The sequence below is a fragment of the Lontra canadensis genome, unplaced genomic scaffold (genome assembly GCF_010015895.1).
Source record: "Lontra canadensis isolate GAN:19392208 unplaced genomic scaffold, GSC_riverotter_1.0 scaffold183, whole genome shotgun sequence".
In the NCBI taxonomy this organism is placed as follows: domain Eukaryota; kingdom Metazoa; phylum Chordata; class Mammalia; order Carnivora; family Mustelidae; genus Lontra; species Lontra canadensis.
Genome location: NW_022631177.1, coordinates 1,124,402 through 1,149,029, shown reverse-complemented (window position 1 = coordinate 1,149,029; position 24,628 = coordinate 1,124,402). Strand labels below are relative to the sequence as shown.

The 24,628-nt window shown below is 38.3% G+C and overlaps 1 protein-coding gene across 3 annotated transcripts in view; it reads left to right on the top strand.

The window, feature by feature from the left end:
* Positions 1-24,628, top strand: part of ZC3H12B (zinc finger CCCH-type containing 12B) — a 581,452-nt gene that overhangs the window by 544,241 nt on the left and 12,583 nt on the right. For all 3 annotated transcript variants that reach the window (XM_032846911.1, XM_032846912.1, XM_032846910.1), the window contains exon 3: positions 11,703-11,842. In XM_032846911.1, the coding sequence (XP_032702802.1) occupies positions 11,703-11,842 (140 nt within the window). The remainder of the gene's footprint in view (positions 1-11,702; positions 11,843-24,628) is intronic.

Here is a 24,628-nt window from a genome sequence, read left to right as displayed (position 1 = left end):
AAACTGAAAGCTTTTCCGCTAAGGTCAGCAACACGGCAGGGATGTCCATTATCACCACTGCTATTCAACATAGTACTAGAAGTCCTAGCCTCAGCAATCAGACAAAAAAAAAAAAAATAAAGGCATCCAAATTGGCAAAGAAGAAGCCAAACTATCACTCTTCGCAGATGATATGATACTCTATGTGGAAAACCCAAAAGACTCCACTCCAAATCTGTTAGAACTTGCACAGGAATTCAGTAAAGTGTCAGGATATAAAATCAATGCACAGAAATCAGTTGCATTTCTCTACACCAACAACAAGACAGAAGAAAGAGAAATTAAGGAGTCAATCCCATTTACAATTGCACCCAACACCATAAGATACCTAGGAATAAACCTAACCAAAGAGGCAAAGAATCTATACTCAGAAAACTATAAATTACTCATGAAAGAAATTGGGGAAGACACAAAGAAATGGAAAAATATTCCATGCTCCTGGATTGGAAGAAAAAATAATATGAAAATGTCTATGCTACCTAAAGCAATCTACACATTTAATGCAATCCCTATCAAAATCCCATCCATTTTTTTCAAAGAAATGGAACAAATAATCCTAAAATTTACATAGAACCATAAAATACCTCAAATAGCCAAAGGAATATTGAAAAAGAAAGCCAAAGTTGGTGGCATCACAATCCCAGACTTCAAGCTCTATTACAAAGCTGTCATCATCAAGACAGTATAGTACTGGCACAAAAACAGACACATAGATCAATGGAACAGAATAGAGAGCCCAGAAATAGACCCTCAACTCTATGGTCAGCTAATCTTTGACAAAGCAGGAAAGAATGTTCAATGGAAAAACGACAGCCTCTTCAACAAATGGTGTTGGGGAAATTGGACCATTTCCTCACACCACACATGAAAATAGACTCAAAATGGATGAAGGACCTCAGTGTGAGAAAGGAATCCATCAAAATACTTGAGAAGAAAATAGGGAGCAACCTCTTCGACCTCAGCCATAGCAACTTCTCCCTAGGAACATCAACAAATGCAAGGGAAGCAAGGGCAAAAATGAACTCTTGGGACTTCATCAAGATCAAAAGCTTTTGCACAGCAAAGGAAACAGTTAACAAAACCAAAAGACAACTGACAGAATGGGAGAAGATATTTGCAAACAACATATCAGATAAAGGGCTAGTATCCAAAATCTATAAAGAACTTATCAAACTCAACACCCAAAGAACAAATAATCCAATCAAGAAATGGGCAGAGGACATGAACAGACATTTCTGCAAAGAAGACATTCAGATGGCCAACAGACACATGAAAAAGTGCTCCACATCACTCAGCATCAGGGAAATACAAATCAAAACCACAATGAGATAGAACCTCACACCATTCAGAATGGCTAAAATTAACAAGTCAGGAAATGACAGATGCTGGTGAGGATGCAGAGAAAGGGGAGCCCTCCTACACTGTTGGTGGGAATGCAAGCTGGTGCAACCACTCTGGAAAACAGCATCGGGGTTCCTCAAAAAGTTGAAAATAGAGCTACCTTATGACCCAACAATTATACTACTAGGTATTTACCCTAAAAATACAAACGTAGTGATCCGAAGGGGCACGTGCACCTGAATGTTTATAGCAACAATGTCCACAATAGCCAAACTATGAAAAGAACCTAGATGTCCATCAACAGATGAATGGATGAAGAAGATGCGTCATATATATATATATATATATATATATATATATATATATATATAATGCAGCCATCAAAAGAAATGAAATCTTGCCATTTGCAATGACGTGGATAGAAGTAGAGGGTATTATGCTTAGCGAAATAAGTCAATCGGAGAAAGACAACTCTCATATGATCTCCCTGATATGAGGAAGTGGAGATGCAACATGGGGGGTTTTGGGGGGTAGGAAAAGAATAAATGAAACAAGATGGGATTGGTAGGGAGACAAACCATAAGAGATTCTTACTGTCACAAAACAAACTGAGGGTGACTGGGGGGAGGGGCTAGGGAGAGGGTGGTGAGGTTATGGACATTGGGGAGGGTATGTGCTATGGTGAGTGCTGTGAAGTGTGTAAACCTGGCGATTCACAGACCTGTACCCCTGGGGCTAATAATACATTATATGTTTATAAAAAAATAAAAAATAAATTTAAAAAACGAAAAAAATTCTACTTAAAAAATCATGGAATCTATTGAGAATTAAAACACACCTGTCAAAACCTTTGGGATATAGCAAAAGTGGTCTTCATAGGACTGCCTTTCTAATAAATAGAAAACTCTAATAAACTCTAATAAGTAGAACTCTCTCTATAAATTAGAATAGTCTCAAATACACAACCTAACATTATACCTAAAGTAGCTGGAGAAAGTACAATAAATAAAGCCTAAACCAAGCAAGAGATGAGAAATAATATTAGAGCAGAACTCAGTGAAATAGAAACCAGAAGGACATTTGAATACATCAATGAAACTAGAAGCTTGTTCTTTGAAAGACTGAACAAAATCAATAAACCTGTAGCCAGACTTATCAAAAAGAAAATAGAAAGGACCCACATTAATAAAAACATGAGTGAAAGAGGAGACATCATGACCATCAACAAGGAAACACAAATAATTTTAAGAACATATAATGAGCAAGTGTATGCCAACAAATTAGGCAATCTAGAAGAGATGGATACATGCCTGGGAACTTATAAACTAAGAAAATTGAAACAGGAGGAAATAGAAAACTTTAACAGTCCCATAACCAGCAAGGAAAATGAAACAATAATCAATAATCTCCCAACAAACAAGAGTTCTGGGCCAGATGATTCCCAGGGGAAATCTACAAAATACTTAAAGAAGAAATAATACTTATTTTTCTGAAGCTGTTTCAAAAAATAGAAATGGAAGGAATATATCCAAACTCATTCTATGAGGCCAGGATTGCCTTCATCCCAAAACCAAAGACCCCAGCAAAAAGGAGAATTGCAGACCAATATCCTTAATGAACGTGGATGTCAAAATACTTCCAAGTTATGAGCCAATAGGATCCAACGGCACATTAAAAGTGTTACTCACCAGGACTAAGTGGGATTTATTCCTGGGCTGCAAGGGTGGTTCAACATTCACAAATCAATCAATGTGATATATCACAATAATAAAAGAAGGGAAAAGAACCATGATCTTCTAATTGATGTAGAAAAAGCACTTGATAAAATATAGCATCTTTTCTTGATTAAAACTCTCCACAGTGTAGGGATAGAGGGAACATGCCTCCATATCATAAAACTCATCTACAAAAAGCCCACAGCGAATATCAATCTCAATGGGGAAAAATGGAACTTTTCCCCTAAGGTCAGACACATGACAGGGATTTCCACTTTCATCTCTGTTGTTCAACATAGAACTAGAGGTCCTAGCCTCCACAGTCAGACAACCAAAAGAATAAAAGGCATTCAAATTAGCAAATTAGAAGTCAAAGTCTCACTCATCACAGATGACATGATACTTCACATGGAAAACCCCAACCCCCCCCCCCCAATTGTGAGAACTCATACAGCAATTCAGCAATGTGGCAGAAAATAAAATCACTGCACAGAAATCAGTTGCATTTCTTTATACTAACAATGAAGCAGAAGAAAGATAAATTAAGAAATTAATCCTATTTGCAATTGAACCAAAAAACACAAGATTTTGGTTAGGAATAAACCTAACCGAAGAGATAAAGGATCTGTACTCTAAAAGCTACAGAACACTTATGAAAGAAATTGAGATAGACATGAAGAAATGGAAAAACATTCCATGTTCATGGTTTGGAAGAATAAATATTGTTAAAATATCTATGCTACCCAGAGCAATCTACACACTCACTGCAATCCCTATCAAAATGAGATCAACATTTTCACAGAGCTGGAACAAATAATCCTAAAATATGTATGGAACCAGAAAAGACCCAAATAGCCAGAGGAATGTTGAAAAAGGAAACCAGAACTCATGGCATCACAATGTCTCACTCACTTCAGGCTATATTAAAAGGTTGTGATCATCAAGACATTATGGAAATTGGAAGGGGAGGTGAGCCATGAGAGACTGTGGACTCTGAAAAACAATCTGAGGGGTTTGAATGGGCGGGGGGTGGGAGGTTGGGGGAACCAGGTGGTGGGTATTAAAGAGGGCACAGATTGCATGGAGCACTGGGTGTGGTGCAAAAACAATGAATACTGTTATGCTGAAAATAAAAAAAAAGACAATATGGTACTGGCACAAAAACAGAGACATAGTTCAGTGGAAGAGATAGAGAACAAGAAATGGAACCTCAAATCTATGGTCAACTAATCTTTGACAGAACAGGAAAGAACATCCAATTGGAAAACGAAGAGACTCTTCAATAAATGGTGCTGGGAATATTGGACAGCCACATGCAGAAGAATAAAACTGGACCAGTCTTTTACACCATATGCCAAGATAAACTCAAAATGGCTGAAAGGTCTAATGGTGAGACAGGAATCCCTCAATATCCTAGAAGAGAACACAGGCAGCAACCTTTTCAATCTTGGCCACAACAAATTCTTGCTAGACATCTCTCCAAAGTCTAGGTAAAAAAAAAAAATGAAGTTTTGGGACTTCTTCAAGATAAAAAGTTTCTGCACAGCAAATGAAACAGTCAACTTTTAAACTTTTTAGTTTAAAAGCAACCTATAGAATGAGAGAAGATATTTGAAAATGACATATCTGATAAAGAGTGAGTATCCAAATTCTATAAAGAACTTCTTAAACCACTCACTGAAAAAAAAATTGAGTCATGAAATAGGCAGAAGACATGAACAGACATTTCTCCAAAGAAGATATATAAATAGCCAGCAAAGACAAGAAAATTTGGTCCATGTCACTTGCTATCAGGGAAATACAAATTGAAACCACAATGAGCTACTACCTTACAGCAGTCAGAATGACTGAAATCAATGAGACAGGAAGCAACAAATGTTGATGAGAGTGTGGAGAAAGGGGAACTGTCTTACACCATTTGTGAGCATGCAAGTTGGTAAAACCACTTTGGAAAACAGTATGGAGTTTCCTCAAGATGTCAAAAATAGAGCTACCCTATGGCCCAGGAATTGTGCTATTGGGTATTTACCCTAAAGTTACAAATGCAGTGATCTGAAGGAGCACCTATACCCCAATGTTCATAGCAGCAATGTTCACAATAGTCAAACTGTGGAAAGAGCAAGGATGTCCAACAGAAGATGAATGGTTAAAGAAGGTGTAGTATATATACACAGTGTAATATTTCTCAACCTTCAGAAAGGATATTTACCCTTTGCATGGATGTGGATGGAACTGGAGGGTATTATGCTGAGTGAAATAAGTCAATCAGAGAAAGAAAATTATCATGTGTTTTCACACATTTATGGGATATAGTAAACAGCCCAGAGGATCATATGAGAGGGGCGGGTAAAGTAAATTGAAGTCATCAGAGAGGGAGAAAAACCATGAGAGACTCTTAAATGTAGGAAACAAGCTGAGGGTTCCTAGAGGGGATGTGAGTGAGGGGATGGAATAATTAGGTGATGCATATTACAGAGGGCATATGATGTGATGAGCACTGGGTATTATAACAACTGATAAAGTGTTGAACACTTCATCTGAAACTAATGATGCACTACTATGTTGGCTAATTGAATTTAAGCTAAAAAAATACAAATCCATTACATTTTCAGCTTGTGCTTTAGTATCAGTAAGTTTGATTTGCTGACTCTAATTTTCTTCATTGGTATCAATTTTCATGTAAATGACAGTCAAGTCTTAAAAGCCGGTATGCATGGATAAGTAAATAAACAGCTCCACACTGAGGAAAAAGTAAGAAGGAGGAGGAGGAGGAGGAAGAGGAGGAGGAGGAGGAGGAGGAGAAAATGGGAAAGAAGAAGGAGGAGGAGGAGGGGGAGGAGGGGGAGGAGGAGGAGGAGGAGAGGAAGAAGAAGAGGGAGAAGAACATGGGGAAGAAGAAAATGGGGAAGAAGAAGGAGGAGGAGGAGGGGGAGGAGGGGGAGGACGAAGAAGAGGAAGAAACCCTAGGAATAGCACCAGCTTCTTCAACTCTGTGCCCTCCCAGTTGCATTGCCATTTACTTTTGAAGAAAATCCTAATTAAAATGACTGAATCATTAATCAAAATTATTGCTAGAAAGGCTCTGCAGAAAAATTTTAAGTGCTCAGTGCAGCACATCTCTGGTCCATCCCACTTCTTCGAAGCTTAGCAATTTCAAGCCACAACTTCTAGCCAGAATAAGGACAAATACCAATGTACTTCCCACTTCAAGATAATTTCTATCACATGGTTAGTTTCTTGGAAATTTCTTCCTGCCCTGTAGCTACAGCAGAATTTCTTGTATTAATATAAATCTAATTTCACTTTAGAATATGACTGGTAAGTTTCTTACTGTCCAACACAGATACTTACAAAAATCCCTTTTTGTTTGCATTTTTTAAAAGGAGTTAAGTTATTTTAGATATTATTAGGGATAACATAACATGAGATTTATTTGTCTTCAAAATACCTTTGTAAAATTAACTCTGAAAAGTTATCATTTTTATTCACTAATTCTAACTTAACTACAGGGTCCCTTACTCCTTAATTCTGTAAAAAGTCTTCTAGCAAAAATAAAACCTTAAATTCAAAAAAGAATTAAATAAATAAATAAAAGTCTCTGCCTTCTTCTATGTGGTAAAAAAAAAGTTATGTTTCTTGCTCTTAAGAATAATGGCTTTATGAAAAAGAAGTCATATAGTGCCCAGGGCCTGGCACTTCAGGGAGTGTCTCTGGTGTGTGCAGCATTTGCTCTGCTATCGAGTTTTGGCTTTTCTATCCAACAGATCAGTTGTCTGCAGAGGCTTTCCTTGCTTGCTGTGGATAGTGTTTGATCTTTGGCCAGAATGTTGTGAGTTTTAACTAGGTGTGCTCTCATCTGCTTGTTAAATGAGAACGGATACTGCTTTCCCTAGAACTGAAGCCCTGCAAAACTCTCTGGTCAAAAGATGTGGTGTGGGCAAGGGTTTCTGCTGGTCCTCTGGGGAGGGAGTCTTATGTGTTGGGCCTGAGGCAAGCTTGACTGAGAAGGGTATGGAACTTGGGATAAGTAAGTTAGGCAGTTTGTGTTGGCATTTTGCTGCTTCCCACAGGTGGCTCTGTGTTTATGGTGAGGATTCAAGTGTAAGAAATGGCACCAGCCATCTCTGCTGTCCCTGGAGAGGAATCTCTGAGCACTGCCTCTCAAGGAAGCACTCTGAGAAGAGTGAATAATCTCTCTACTTGTGTCCCAGCTTTTTTTCAGATCACTTGCTTCCAGGTTTTTTTGTCTGTGTTTTCACTAGGAGCAGTGCAGTGCCCTCCAGGCTCTCTCCCAGCCAATCGTGCTGACCTTCAAAACTACAGTCTTTATATTTTTTTTAAATTTAAATTCAATTATCCAAAAACTCCAGTATTCAGAGATGTGATGTGGGCAAGTCTTTGTGCTGATCTTCTGGAGGAGGGGCCTTCCAAGTCTCGCTGAGTTCTTCCACTTTTCTTTCCAGCCTGGTGAGCATCTTTGCAATCATTACTTTAAATTCCTTATCAGGCATATTGCTTATCTCCATTTCATTTAGTTCTTTTTCTGAAGTTTTGTCTTTCTTTTTCTTTTAAAGCATATTACTCTGACTCTACCATTTTTCTTGACTCTCTGTGTTTGTTTTTATGGATTAAGCAGAACAGCTACTTCTCCTAAATGTGAAGGAATCTCCTTGTGTATAGTTGTTTCCTTTGTAGTATATGTGTAGTTAGTGACTTTTTCTGGTTGGGTGAAGCTGTGGCTGGTATGGGCTGGAGGTTCTGGGGCCCTCCACATTATGAGCACCTTGGAAGGGCAGCTGAAGTTGAAGTGGGTGCAGAGGGTGTTGATCAGTGTAGTCCCTGGGTTCTTCATGCATTGGGTGTCCTGGCAAGACAGCTAAGGCTAAAGTAGGTGTAAACTAGGGTGTCTCAGTGCTCTCCCCATAGATGGTGTCCTGGAGGGGTCCTAGAGCTGAGGTGACCTGTGGCCTGGGAGGTCCCATGGCTCTCCATGCAGCAAGTACCCAGGCAGTACAACTAAAGCTGAAGTGGATATAGGCTGGGAGATCCCAGGGCTTTTTGTGAAGAATTCAACCTGGAGGACAGCTGAAGCTTAAATGTACGCAAGCCAGGGTGTTCTGGAATGGTCTGTGCAGAGGATATGCTAGTGGAGTGGTTGGCACTGAGGTGGTACAAAGCCCAGGAGGTTCCTGCGGTCCCTACACAAAGGATACCTTGACAGGATAGCTAAAAGTAAAGTGGGTGCAAGCTGGGAGGACCTGGAGCTCTTTGCACAGAAGGTATATTGTCTGGATAGCTGAAGCTGAGTGGATCCAAAGTGATGTGGGCCTGAATGTTCTGGTGTGCTCTGCACCTGTGGCCACTTGGTGGGGGGGGCTGGCTATGGCTGATATGGGTTAGGGGCCCAGGGCTTCTAACTAGGGTTTCCTGAGGCAGCAAGCCAGCTATGGAAACCAGACCCTGCTCTTACCTGTTCTTTTAACATGGAGGGGGAGCATAAACCCAAACATTCTCCAGTCCTTATGACTTAGAATTCTTTCAGCTCCTTTGGCTCTTGAAATTACACCTTTTTTTTTTTTTTTGGTGCCCCAGAGCTACCAGGGCTGGTGTAGGCTTGTGGACCAAGGGATCACTGAGGCGGCAAACTAGCTATGCATCAGGATGTTGCTTCATTTTGCACTTTCAAGGTGGAGTGGGAATTAAACCATGCTTTTCTCCAGTTTTTCTGACCTGGAGCAGCTCCTCTGTCATTTGGCTGAGTTCTAGTGTTGTATCTTTTATATATGGTAGTTGCTTTTTTAAACCACAGTGTGTGTGTGTGTTTGTGTGTGTGTGTGTGTGTGTTTTCCCTGTGCCCAAGGACAGAGGACTCTGTTCCTGGTACCTTAATACTATCACTTTTCAATGCTGTTTGCAGTGTCAGGAGTGGGAGTTCCCTTTATTACAATGTGTTCATCTCTTTTTTCTCTTTGGCCATTCTATCTTTTGTTGTGCAGAGACAGTTCAGTCAGCCCTAAGTCCTTCTTCAAGAGGAATTGTTCTATAAATCAGTGTAATTTGGTATGTTCCTTGGAGGAGGTAAGTTCAGGTTCTTCCTATGTAGTCATCTTGGACCAGACACTGTCTCTAGGAATTTAACTATTTCTTCTAGGTTGTTTAGTATGTTGTCATATAATAACATAGTGAAAAATATTTTCATAGTGGAAAATATTTTATTAAAGTATTGTTGAAAGACAATGTTACATTTGTTTTAGGTGTACAATATAGTGTCTGGACAACTATATTCTTACTGCAAGTGTAGTTACCATCTGTCTCCATACAATGTTAGCACAATACCACTGACTATATTCCCTATGCTATGCCTTTCATCCCCATGACTTATTTTTTTCATAACTGAGGGCTTGTATTTTCCACTTCCCTTCACCCATTTTGCCCACTCTCCCCTCTAACAACCACCAATTTGCTTTTGGTATTTATGGGCTTATTTCTGCTTTGTTTATTTTTTTGTTTTGTTTTTTAGATTCCACATATAAATAAAATTATATAGTACTTGTCTTTATCTGTCTCACTTATTTATGGTCTCACTTGTTTATGGTTTTATACTGTGTTTGGAAGGACACACTTTATAGCACTGCCAAGTTATGTGAAATGAAATCCTATCCCTTTCCTCCAAATTCCCCCTTTATTGGCAATTCTGATGATTTTTCCTGAGTTCATATTATTATCATACTTACCAGTACTATAGCAGTGGGCAAACTAACACCTGGGCATCTTCCCTACCTGTCTGTTTCATGCTGGGTTCATCCAATATTAACTCTTTAAGACCCCTAGGCTGCCCCAATTTATCCATTGTTCAACTTTTTAGAAGCAATCAGCATGGTAGCTGTTTCTAAGGCTACCTTGGAGTGTATTGGCAGTTAAATATATTTCCTTTCCTTTTTTTTTTATTAAGTGCTTTGACTTTTAGTAATGTGCTGTAATTGCTTTATGGGACTTTCTGGACACTTAGACATGATTAACATGTGTTTAGAAATGTTAGAAAAATACTGAATATTTTTTGGTCATGTGCCTCAAGAGTGATTAAGACATTGGGAAGTCTTGCAGTATATTTATTAATGGGGCTTCTGAGATTATGTATTAATTCACCCAAAGGGAACAATACAATTGGAGCTAATTTCTCTTGTAGTTGAGTACTAGTGAGAAGGTAAGAAATCTAAAGAAAGAGGCCCCATTATATTGTCATAATTAGCTTTATATTGTCTTAATTAGCTTTTTAATCAGCCTTGACAGGCAATATCCACTTTATTATACTAGAATTGGTACATGTAATGTATGGCAATTTGTTTTATCATCCAAAGTGTTTAATAACTATAATTTAGTGTGGTTTATATTTATGTTAGAATACCAAACTATGTGCTAAGAGGTCTGAATTCTCACATGCAAACTAGGCACAAATTTAGTGCACTCTCTGTAACTTTTTAAGAGGATGGCAATAAATATATCTTTCCCCAATTCATCTGTTAATTTTCCCTCTTCAAATTTTCTATCAAATTTCTTTTTGATTTTTAAGTTTTTACAATGTTTATGTCTACAAATAATAATGATAAAATGTCTTCTCTTTTTAAATCATAATTACAGAAGCAATACTTAATATTTTGAAGAATTTTTGGAATAAAGAAAATAAATCACTTATAATCCTCTCACATAGAATAATTCTCTTATTAATATTTTGATGTATCTATTTCTTAGCATTTTTTCTAAATTTATATATATACTTTCTTCTACAAAATTGAGATTACATTATATAGAGTCTGTATCCCTTTTCCCTTTAGCATTATATTGTGAGCATTCCCCACATCCTAAAATTTTAAAATAATGTGATTTTTATTGGTAAATTATATTTAAATAAATGTGATAACTATTTTTAGTCAGAATTTATGTGTATCTTTTCTGTTGTCAATATCATTTTTTAAACTTAATATATGTGCTTAAAACTTATCTCCAATTAATCCTCCATATAAATTATCTAAACCTCTGATGACACCTCTTCTTTGCTCATCTGTTGTGAATATCTGAATATTCTAAAATAAAGTGGTAATAGATGTAGAGAGAGAAGAGAGAAAATTGAAGTAGTGGTAGGAAATAGTCATCAGGGTTGCTATAAATTGGGAATTGTTATTAACCATCTGTGGCCTTAAAGAGAGGTGTAATAATAGTGGAAATATTTATAATGATTGAATAAAAAAAGAGATTCATTTATTTTTTTAAATGCATTTTTGGGCACCTGGGTGGTTCAGTCAGTTCAGTGTCTGCCTTCAGCTTAAGTCATGATCCCAGGGTCCTGGGATTAAGCCTGGCATCAGACTCACTGCTCAGTGAGGAGCCTGCTTCTCCCTCTCCCCACGCCTGCTGCTTCCCCTGTTTGTGCTCTCTTTCTGTGTCAAATAAATAAATAAAATCCTTAAAAAAGTGAAAACACATTTTTTGCATCATCAAGAAATAAAATGTCTATTGTTAATGTCTTGGTACTAAGAAAAAGACTGTTTGGGGTATTTCTTTGCTACCTATTGTTGATCCTTTACCCTTTCATTCTCTATCTTCCTAAAGCCATGGGAATAAAGAAGAGTTCTCCTGCAGAGGAATACAACTTGCTGTGGACTGGTTTCTAGACAAAGGCCATAAAGATATTACTGTATTTGTGCCTGCATGGAGAAAGGAGCAATCCCGCCCTGATGCACCAATTACAGGTACTATTTCAAATAGGACATTTCTTCTCATTCAGAGGAAAAGTTAGCAAGATAGTTTAGGGAGAGGTTGATGGTCCCAACTTAATTATTTTTCTAAGTTTATTAAGTATCTTAAAATGTCTTGTATTAAGTAGATTTTAAAACATTATTTTTCCTGATCCAAATAAAACCATTATTATGTTGTGGCATATGGCAGTTAAATTGAGACAACTTCAATTTAGCAAGGAATAAAGCAAGCAGTTTAAAAAAAAAAGGAGTGCTTTCTATTTGACAATGGACTTCAGACTAAAGGGGGATGAACATGGTTATGAGTGTGACTGTGTTTTCCAAAAGACTAAAGAAACCATGACAGAAAATGGATCACATTCTGTACCAGAGAAGTGATTGTGAGATTTGCAAAGTATAAGGTAAAATATATAGAGAGAAAAGTCCCATGACAGAAGCAACTTATCCATGAAACACAGCAGGCCCATTGCCCAGGGCCATGATACATTTAGGGTCCTACAAAGATGTTTTGAAGCACAGGCAAGATGTCAGAGTAAGAGGACCCCAAGCTCACCCCATCCCATGTTTGCAACTAGATATCATTCACATCCATGTCAATAAACAAAAGTGATATGAAGACTGGCAGAACAACTCCATAACTAAATGTAGAGAAGAAGCCACATCAGAGAGGTTAGGAAGGGCAGAAATGGTATTTTAGTCTGAAGCAGCCTGAAAGAGGGAGGGAAAACAAATCCCTGTAATGTCTGCCTTTGAATATCAGAGGCGCTGAATTCTGTGAGTTTATATAACCAGCAAGACTTTGAGCCTAAAGCTTTAAAAGTCCACTGACTCAGCCAGCAATGGGTGAGCTGGGAGGGCAAGTGATAGCTGGGTCTCCATCCTTAAAGAGACATCAGCCCAAGGAGAGGCAACATAGAAGCAACATCTTACAAAACAGGAGGAAGATTTGTTTATACTGATTTTGGAGAATGTTGGGGGACTTCTCTGGGAGCAAAGGAACTGACAGTGGCCATTTTCATTCCCCACCCTCCAACATAAACATAATCACCTACAGGAGGCTGTACTGCAAAGACACTTATTAGCTAACCTCCTAGCAGTGTGCCCTGCCCAGGAGTTCTCTTGAGGACTTGCTTTTCCTAAGTCGGCTGGCCTTGGCCCTAGGCTTAGTGTAAATTTTGTTAATGCCACAGGTGCCCCACCAAGTCAGCCATGTACACATATATCTTGTGCCTCAACCACCACAATTAGAACCTAGTCACTGCACACACAGATGGCAAACACCTCTGGCTGTTGCCACAGTTGTGTGCTGCAACCCTGTCATCACACTTTGAGGAACTGGCTTAGGTAAGTACACATTTTGATAATGTCACATATGCCCTGCCCACATGACACCAGCCACCTCGACTTTCAGCCACTGATTGCACAGCCAGCAGGTGCTCCTTGCTACCACCTCAGCCACATGCCCAGCTCCCAGCCACTGCCATTAACATGTGCTGTGCCTTTGGTCACAAATGTACTTTGGGGGATCTGACCTAGGACTAGTGACTCACTAAAAATTTTGCTAACACTTCTACCTACCCCTGAACCCTTATACAGTCTCATCCCCTCAGGGATGGACTACCTGGGTCTCACTAACACCACAAAGAGCAAGCACAGCCCACAACAGGCAGAGAATCAGAGCAGAAGCCTAGACTGAAACGGAAAGCTACTCAAACACAATAGCCAGATGCAAACAACACACATGGGAAAATCCCATGAAGTGCCAGGTTCTGATGAATAGGAGATACTGCAGTGCTGGACACTACAGGATCTCTTCTTTATAAAGCCACTACTTTCAGGAGCAGAGAGCATAGCTGACTTTTCCAACACAAAGAAACAGAGAGGTAAACAAAATGAGGAGACAGACAAATTTGTCCCAAATGAAAGAACAGGAGAAAATCACAGCGAAACTAAGCAAAACAGAAATAAGTAGTATACCTGATAGAGAATTTAAAGCAATATTCATAAAAGTGTGCACTGGACTTGACACAACAGTGGATAATATCAGTGAGACATTTAACAACGAGATTTAAAAAAAGAACCAATCAGGGATGAAGAGCTCAATAAATGAAATTAAAAATGAAATATTTGGAATAAACAGTAGGAAACAAGAAGCAGAGGAATGTATTAGTTACCTGGAGTTTAGAGTAATAGAAAGCAATCATGCTGAACATATGAGAGACAAATACTGCATAATGAATATAGACTTAGAAAATTCAGTGACTCCATCAAGCAGAGTAATGTTTGCATTTTAGGGGTCACAGAAGGAGAAGAGAGAAAAATGTGGGCAGAAAATTTATTTAAAGAAATAATAGCTGAAAACATTCCTAATCTGGGAAAGGAAACAGATGTCCAGATGCAGGAGGCACATAGAAACCTGAGCAAAATCAACAAAAGCAGATCCACACCAAGACATATTGTAATGAAAATGGCAAAATGCAGTGATAGAGAAAAAAAATATTAAAGCAGCAAAAAAAAGGAGATAGTTATATATAAGAGAAGTCCCATAAGGCTATCAGTGGATTTTTCAGCAGAAACTTTGCAAACCACAAGAGAGTGGCACAATATATTCACATTGTTGAATAGGAAACATCTGCAGTGAAGAATACTCCACCCAGTTAAACTAGCATTCAGAATAGAAGGAGAGATAAAGAGTTTCCCAGACAAATAAAAACTAAAGGAGCTCATGGCCACTAAACCAGCCTTGCAAGAAATATTAAAAGGAACACTTTCAATGCAAAGGAAAGACCAAAGGTAACAATATGAAAGTAGGAAACAAAAGAAGTAAAAATAATTACTTCTATTAAAAAATCAGAGTAAAGAACTCACAAAATAAATTATGATAATATATACCTAAAATGTTGGGAGGAGAGGAGTAAAAGAATGGGTTCAAACTTAAATGACCATCAACTTAATATAGACTGCTATATACAGAAGATATTACATACAAATGTAATGGTAACCACAAGTCAAAAACCACTAATAGATGCAAAGAATAAAGAGAAAGAAAACCAAATGTATCATTAAGGAAAACAAACAACAAAAGAGCATAAGAGAAGAAAGGATCACAGAAAACATCAGAAACAACCACAAAGTACATAGAAATGGCAATAAATATCTATCTATCAATAATTACTTTGAATGTAAATGGAATACATGCTCCAATTAAAAGACATAGGGTGACAGAATAGATAAAAAGAAAAAAAAAAAACCCAAGACACATCTCTATGCTACTTGCTTGAAGCTCATTTTAGACTTAAAGACACCTGAAGATTGAAAGTGAGGGATGGAGAAACATCTATCATGCAAAATGGATGTCAAAGAAAAGCTGGAATATCAATACTTATATCAGACAAACAGATTTTAAAACAAAGACAGTAAGGAGACAAAAAAGGACACTATATGATAATTAAGGGGACAATGAAACAAGAAGACATAAAAACTATAAATATTTAAGTACTCAACATGGGAGAACTAAATACATAAAATAGTTAATAATAAACATGAACTAATCAACAGTAATAAAATAAGAGTAGGGGACTTTAACATCCCACTTACATCAACAGGAAGATCAAAAATAAGAAAATCAATTAGGAAACAATAGCTTTGATGACACGTTGGGCCAAGTGGATTTAACATATATAGTTAGAACATCCCATCCGAAAACAGCAGAACACACATTCTTTTCAGGTGCATATGGAACATTTTCTAGAACAGATCACATATTAAGGCACAAAAACAAGTCACAGCAATTGAAAAGATCAAAATCATACCATACATCTTTTTCCACCACAACACTATGAAACTAGAAATCAACCAAAAGAAAAAAAATTGAAAAGAACACAAATACATGGAAATTAAATAACATGCTACTAAACAATGAATGGGTTAAGCAAGAAATCAAAAAAGATATCTGTAAGTACATGGAAACAAATGAAAATGAAAGCACAATGGTCCAAACCCTGTGGAATGCAGCAAAAGCAGTTCTAAAAAGGAAGTTTACAGGCATACCTCAGGAAACCAGAAAAATCTCAAATAAAAAAACTTAACCTTACCCCTAAAGGATCAAGGTGTAGATCTAGAAAAGGATCTAGATCTAGATCTAGAAAGGATCTAGAAAAACGAACAAGTGCAACCCCAAAAACACCAAAAGGAAGGAAATAATAAATATTACAGCACAAATAAATGATACAGAAACTAAAAACAAACAAACAAACACAAAAATAGAAGAGACCAATGAGACCAGGACTGGTTATTTGAAAATATTTAAAAAAAAATCATAAACCTCTAGCCAGACTGATCAAAAAACAAATAGAAATGACTCAAATAAATAAAATTAAAAATGAAAGAGGAGAAATATCAATCAAAACAACAGAAATAAACATTGAGGTACAGATGGCCATTCTTTTCACTACATCTGTATCTTTGGGGGTAAATACCCAGTAGTGCAATTGCAGGGTCATACAGAAGTTCTATTTTTAATTTCTTGAGGAATCTCCACACTGTTCTCCAAAGAGGCTGCACCAACTTGCATTCCCACCAACAGTGGAAGAGGGTTCCCCTTTCTCCACATCCCCTCCACCACATGTTGTTTCCTGTCTTTCTAATTTTGGCCATTCTAACTGGTGTAAGGTGATATCTCAATGTGGTTTTAATTTGAATCTCCCTGATGGCTAGTGATAATGAACATTTTTTCATGTGTCTGATAGCCATTTGTATGTTTTCATTGGAGAAGTGTCTGTTCATATCTTCTGCCCATTTTTTGATATGATGATCTATTTTGTGTGTGTTGGGTTTGAGGAGTTCTTTATAGATCCTGGATATCAATCTTTTGTCTGTACTGTCATTTGCAAATATCTTCTCCCATTCTGTGGGTTGCCTCTTTGTTTTGTTGACTGTTTCCTTTGCTGTGCAGAAGTTTTTGATTTTGATGAAGTCCCAAAAGTTTATTTTGGCTTTTGTTTCCTTTGCCTTTGGAGACATATCTTGACAAACTGTGGAAAGAACCAAGATGCCCTTCAACGGACGAATGGATAAGGAAGATGTGGTCCATATACACTAAGGAATATTATGCCTCCATCAGAAAGGTTGGATACCCAACTTTTGTAGCAACATGGACGGGACTGGAAGAGATTATGCTGAGTGAAATAAGTCAAGCAGAGAGGGTCAATTATCATATGGTTTCACTTATTTGTGGAGCATAACAAATTGCATGGAGGACATGGGGAGTTAGGAGAAGGCATTTGGGGGAAATTGGAAGGGGAGGTGAACAATGAGAGAGTACAGACTCTGAAAAATAATCTGAAGGGTTTGAAGAGGTGGGGGGGTGGGAGGTTGGGGGAACCAGGTGGTGGGTATTAGAGAGGGCACGGACTGCATGGAGCACTGGGTGTGGTACAAAAACAATGAATACTATTATGCTGAAAATAAAAAAAATGATTAAAAAAATATATATATATGACAACAAATTGGATAACCTAAAGAAAATGGAGTAGCAGTTCCCTCCCCCGGATGACCAGCACAAGCACCTGCCCACACCATTCTCTAAAGCCTGGAGACTAAAAGGTCAGAAGACTTGCCTGAGATAGAGCCAGGAGGGCACTGTGTTATTCATGGAGAGAGCAAGCAAATAACCTTGGGATAAACAGTATGGAAACAGCCATCTGAAAAATGCCTGGGGTACATAGGGCAAAGATTATTTGCTATGCTAGGAGTACTTCTCTGAGAGGCAGCATTCCCAGAGATCCCTCTCTGGGAAAAATGACATGTCTAACATTATTTCTCTGCCCTGGCCCTTAGCATAAACTTGAGCCACTTGCAAAAAGCAGCTCATCATGGACAATGGATGGCTAACTTGCATATGCCAAGCCCAGTTCCCTTGAACTCTGATGGGACAGCCCTTCATGTCAAGCAAGATTCAGTCCCAGCACAACAGACCCCTCCCCCAGAAGAATAGAACAAACCCCTGCCCACACCACATTCCCTGATGACAGAGTTCTTTAAGACCTCAGTTCTTGTGGAGTTGGTATCAGGTCTCACTTTAGAAGCACACCAGAGTGCACCAACATAAAACTCACAACATTCAGGCCAGGGACCAAGCACTGCCCACAACTGGCAAGGGAAGCCTCTGCAGATGACTGGCTTGAAGGACAGAGCAGCCAAATCACAATAGCAGAGCACACACAGCACACACCAGAGATAATCCCTGAAGTGCCAGGCCCTGGGGACTACATGACCTCTTTTTCATAAGGCCATTACTTTCAGAAGCAGGAAACAAAATTGGCTTTTCAAAAACACAGAAAAAGGAAGAAACTTAGAAAAAAAGCCAAGAAGGAAGAATTTATATTCAATGAAAGAACAAGACAAGGCCACAGTCAGGAATCTAAGCAAAAGAGATATAAGTAAAATGCCTGATGGAGAATTTAAGGTAACAATCATAAGTATACTTAGTGAGTTTGAGAAAAGAATGTAAGACATCAGTGAGACCCTTACAATAGAGATAAAAGTTAAAAAAGAATTAATCAGAGATGAAAGATCCAATAAACAAGATCAAATGCAGACTTAATGCAATGAACAGCAAACTAGAATAAGCAGAGGAACAATTTAGTGACCTAGAAGACAAAATAATGGAAAACAATGAAGCTGAACAAAAGAGAAAAAGAATTATGTAACAAAAGAATAGACGTAAGGAAATCACTGGCTCTATCAAATGTAATAACTCATATTATAGGAGTCCCAGAAGAAGAGAGAAAAAATGGGGCAGAAAATTTATTTCAGGTAATACAGCAAAAAACTCCCCTAATTTGTCAAAGGTAATAGAAATCCAGATCCAGGAGACAGTGATCTCCCATCAAAATCAATGAAATCAGGCCAACAAGATATATTGTAATTAAATTTGCAAACTATAATTATAAGGAAAAAAATCTTAAAAGCAGCAAGAAAAAAGTCCTTAACTTCCAAGGTAACACCCATATTGCTAGTTGCAGATTTCTCAGCAGGAACCTGGCAAGCCAAAAGGGAGAATGATATATTCAACACGCTGAATGGGAAACATCTGCAACCAAGCACCCACTATCCAGCAAGGCTATCATTTAGAACAGAAGGAGAGAAAAACAGTTTCCCAGACAAAAACTAAACACAAGAGCAGCCCTGCAAGAGATACTAAAGGGGACCCTTTTATGCAAAGGAGAGATGAAAGACAAGAAAGGATCAGAGAAAATCTCCTGAACCAATGACAAAATAAGTAATAAAGTGGCAATAGTACATAACTATTAATACTTACTTTGAATATAAATGTACTAAATGCTCCATTTAGTGGAGTGGTGGAATGGATTAAAAAAAGACCCATCTATATGCTGCCTACATGAGATTCATTTTATTTTTTTAAATTTCTTTTCACTGTTCCAGAATTCATTGTTTATGCACCACACCCAGTGCTCAATGCAATACATGCCCTCCTTAATACCCACCACCAGACTAACCCAATCCCCCACCTCCCTCCCCTCCAAAACCCTCAGATCATTTCTCAGAGTCCACTGTCTCTCATAGGTTGGCTCCCCTTGAATTTGCCCCAACTCACTTCTCCTCTCCATCTCCCCGTGTCCTCCTTGTTATTCCTTTATGCTCCACAAGTAAGCAAAACCATATGATAATTGACTTCCTCTGCTTGACTTATTTCACTCAGCATAATCTCTTCCAGTCCTGTCCATGTTGATAGAATTTGGGTATTCATCTTTTCTGATGGAGGCATAATACTCCATAGCATATATGGACCATATCTTCTTTATCCATCTGTCCATTGAAGGGCATCCTGGTTCTTTCCACAGTTTGGCGACTGTGGCCATTGCTGCTATGAACATTGGGGTACAGATGGTCCTTCTTTTCACTATATCTGCAACTTTGGGGTAAATATCCAATAGTGCAATTGCAGAGTTGTAGGGAAGCTCTACTTTTAATTTCTTAAGGAATCTCCACACTGTTTTCCAAATTGGCTGCACCAACTCACATTCCCATCAACAGTGTAAGAGGGTTCCCCTTTCTCCACATCCTCTCCAACACACGTTGTTTACCATCTTGTTAATTTTGGCCATTCTAACTGGTGTAGGGTGGTATCTCAATGTGGTTTTGATTTGACTCTCCCTGATGGCCAGTGATGATGAACATTTTTTCATGTGTCTGTTAGCCATTTGTATGTCTTCTTTGGAGAAGTGTCTGTTCATGTCTTCTCCCCATTTTTTGATGTGATCATTTGTTTTGTGTGTGTTGAGTTTGAGGAGTTCCTTATAGATCTTGGATATCAGCCTATTGTCTGTACTGTCATTTGCAAATATCTTCTCCCATTCCATGGGTTGCCTCTTCATTTTTTTTTTTTTACTGTTTCCTTTGCTGTGCAGAAGTCTTTGATCTTGATGAAGTCACAGAAGTTCACTTTTGTTTGTTGCCTTTGCCTTGGAGATGTATCTTGAAAGAAGTTGCTATGGCCGATGTCCAAGAGGTTACTGCCTATGTTCTCCTCTAGGATTCTGATGGACTCCTGCCTCACATTGAGGTCTTTTGTCCATTTCGAGTTTATCTTTGTGTATGGTGTAAGAGAATGGCCGAGTTTCATTCTTCTACACATACCTGTCTAATTTTCCCAGCACCATTTATTGAAGAGAATGGTTTTCTTTCCACTGTATATTTTTTCCTGCTTTGTCAAAGATTATTTGACCATAGAGTTGAGGGTCCATACCTGGGCTCTCCACTCTATTCCACTGGTCTATGTGTCTGTTTTTGTGCAGGTACCATTCTGTCTTGGTATCACAGCTTTGTAATAAGGCTTGAAATCAGACAACATGATGCCCCCAATTTTGCTTTTATTTTTCAACATTTCCTTAGTATTTCAGGGTCTCTTCTGATTCCATACAAATTTTAGGATCGTTTGTTCCAGCTCTTTGAAAAATGCTGATGGAATTTTGATCAGAATGGCATTGAAAGTAGAGATAGCTGTAGGCAGTAGAGACAATTTAACAATGTTTATTCTTCCAATCCATGAGCATGGAATGGTCTTCCATCTTTTTCTTTCTTCTTCAATTTCTTTCATGAGTGTTCTGTAGTTCCTTGAGTACAGATCCTTTACCTCTTTGGTTAGGTTTATTCCCAGGTATCTTATGGTTCTTGGTGCTATAGTAAATGGAATCAATTCTCTAATTTCCCTTTCTGTATTTTCATTGTTAATGTATAAGAAAGTAACTGATTTATGCACATTGATTTCACATTACTGAATTGCTATGTGAGTTCTAGTAGATTGGGGGTGGAGTATTTTGGGTTTTCCATACAAAGTATCATGTAATCTGCGAAGAGAGAGAGTTTGACTTCTTAATTGACAATTTGTTTTATTTTATAAATATTTTATTTATTTATTTGACAGAGAGAGAGATCACAAGTAGGGAGAGAAGCAAGCAGAGAGGGCGGAGGAAGCAGGCTCCCTGCAGAGCAGAGAGCCTAACATGGGGCTCGATCCCAGGACCCTGAGATCATGACTTGAGCTGAAGGCAGAGGCTTAATGTATTGAGCCACCCAGGTGCCCCTTCACTGACAATTTGAATACCATTTATGTATCTTTGTTGTCTGAATCCTGTTGCTAGGATTTCTAATACTATGTTGAATAAGAGTGGTGAGAGTGGCCATCCTTGTCGTGTCCCTGATCTCAAAGGGAAAGCTGTCAGCTTTTCCTCATTGAGGATGATATTCGCTGTGGGCTTTTCATAGATAGATTTTATGAAGTTAAGGAATGTTCCCTCTATCCCTATACTTTGAAGCATTTTAATTAGGAACAGATGCTGGATTTTGTCTAATGCTTTTTCTGCATCCATTGAGAGGACCATGTGGTTCTTCTCGCTTCCCTATTGACTTGTTCTATCACATTGATTGATTTGTGAATGTTGAACCACCCTTGCGTTCCAGGGATAGATCCCACCTGGTCATGATGGATAATCTTTTTCATGTACTGTCGGATCCTATTAGCAAAGATCTTGTTGAGAATTTTGGCATCCGTATTCATCAGGGATATTGATCTGAAATTCTACTTTTTGGTGGAGTCTTTGCCTGGTTTGGGGATCAGGGTAATGCTGGTTTCATAGAAAGAGTCTGGAAGTTTTCCATCTGTTTCTAATATTTGAAACAGCTTCAGGACAATAGGTATTATTTCTTCTTTGAAAGTTTGGTAGAATTCCCCAGGGAATCCGTCAGGTCCTGGGTTCTTGTTTTGGGGGACGTTTTTGATTACTGTTTTAATCTAGTTACTAGTCTATTCAGATTGTCAATTTCTTCTTGTTTCAGTCTTGGAAGGTTATGGATTTCCAGGAATGCATCCATTTCATCTAGGCTGCTTAAACTATTGGCATGTAACTGTTGGTAAGAATTTCTGACGATTGTTTCTATTTCCTTGGTGTTAGTCATGATGTCTCCCCTTTCATTCATAATTTTATTCATTTGTGTCCTTTCTCTTTTCTTTTGGATTAGTCTGGCTGGTGGTTTATCGATCTTATTGATTCTTTCAAAAAACCAGTTTGTAGTTTCTTTCATGCGTTTTATTGTATCTCTAGTTTTTTTTTTTTTATCTCATTGATCTCACTCTGTTTTTCATTGTTTCCCTTCTTGTGTGTGGAGTGGCTTAATTTGTTGTTGATTCTCCAATTCTTTAACATGTAAAGACAGCTGCTGTATTCTTCAATATTTCTGAGGGAGACTTAGATAGCTATGTATTTCCCCCTTAGTACTGCCTTTGCTGTATTGCATAGGTTTTGGACCAAAGTATCTTCATTCTCATTGGTTTCCATGAGTTGTTTAAGTTCTTCTTTGATTTCCTGGTTGATCAAAAAATTCTTAAGCAAGGTGGCCTTTAGCTTACAGTTGCTTGAATTCCTTCCGAACTTTTTCTTCTGGTTGAGTTCCAGTTTCAAAGCATTGTGGTCTGAGAATATGCAGAGAATAATCTCAATATTTTTGTATCAGTTGAATCCTGATTTGTGACCCAGTATGTGGTCTATTCTGGAGAAAGTTCCATGTGAACTTGAGAAGAATGAGTATTCTGTTGTTTTAGGGTGGAATGTTCTGTATATATCTATGAGGTCTATCTGGTCCAATGTGTCATTCAATGCTCTTGTTACTTTGTTGCTTTTCTGCTTGGATGATCTGAGAGTGGTGTGTTAAGATCCCCTACTATCAATGTATTCATATTAATGTGTCTCTTTATCTTGATTAACAGTTGTCTTATGTTGTTGGCTGCTCCCATATAGGGGGCATAAATATTTACAATTGTTAGATCTTCTTGGTGGATAGACCCTTTAAGAAAGATGTACTGTCCTTCTGTATCTCTGACTATAGCCTTTAGTTTAAAATCTAATTTATGTGATATGAGAATCACTACCCCAGCCTTCTTTTGAGAACTATTGGCATGAAAGATGCTTCTCCATCACTTCACTTTCAGTTGGATGTATCCTTAGTTTCAAAATGAGTCTCCTGTAGACAACATATGGATGGATCCTGTTGTTTTATCCAATCTGCAACTTTGTGCCATTTTATGGGAGTGTTTAGGTCATTCACGCTGAGAGTGATTACTGAGAGATATGTTTTTATTGACATCGTGTTGCCTGTGAAGTCTTTGTTTCTATAGATTGTCTCCATAAATTTCTGTTCAATGACACTCTTGGGTTCTTTCTTCTCTTATAGAATCCCCCTTAATATTTCTTGTAGTGCCGGCTTGGTGGTCACATACACTTTTAAACCTTACCAGTCTTGGAAGATCTTTATCTCTCCATTCATTTTGAATGTCAGCCTTGCTGGATAAAGTATTCTTGGCTGCATGTTCTTTTCATTTAGTGCTCTGAATACTTCTTACCAGCCCTTTCTGGCTTGCCAGGTTTCTGTGGACAGGTCTGATGTTATTCTGATGGGCCTTCCTCTGTACATAAGGAATCTCTTTGCCCTAGCTGCTTTCAAGAGCTCCTGCTTAAAATTGTGATTCATCATTTTCACAATCAGGTGTCTCGAGGTCTTTCTAGATTCTATGATCTTGGGTGGTGACCTTTCTGCATCTAGGACATGAACACTGGTTCTATTCCCCAGATTAGAAAATTTTGGTGGAGAATTTATTCAACTCTATCCTGTAGTCTTCTTTCTTTCTCCTCCCCCTCATGGATTCCAATAATTCTGATGTTGGAACATTTCATTGTGTCACTTATTTCCCTAATTCTGTTTTCATGGCTTCTAAGCTGTTTGTTCCAGGCTGCCTCCTGATCCTTTTTCTCTATCAGTTTGTCCTCTTGATCACTGATTCTATCTTCTGCCTCAGTTACTCTAGTTGCTAGAGAATTTAGGTTAGATTGGGATTCACTGATATCATTGTTAATATCTTTTTTTAAAGATTGTATTTGTTTATTTGAGAGAGATCACAAGCAGGCAGAGGCAGGCAGAGAGAGAGAGAGGAAGGGAAGCAGGCTCCTTGCTGAGCAGAGAGCCTAATGTGGGTCTCGATCCCAGGACCCTGGGATCATGACCTGAGCCGAAGGCAGAGGCTTTAACCCAACGAGCCACCGAGGTACCCCAGCATTGTTAACATCTTCCCTGGTGGCTTTCACTTCTGCCCTAATTGATTCCATGTTGTCTTTAGTGGTTTTCTCCAACCTAGCCATTGCCCTCAATTCTCTTTCCAACATACTGTTTATGTCCATATCCAATAGTTCTGTGGCACAGGGCCCA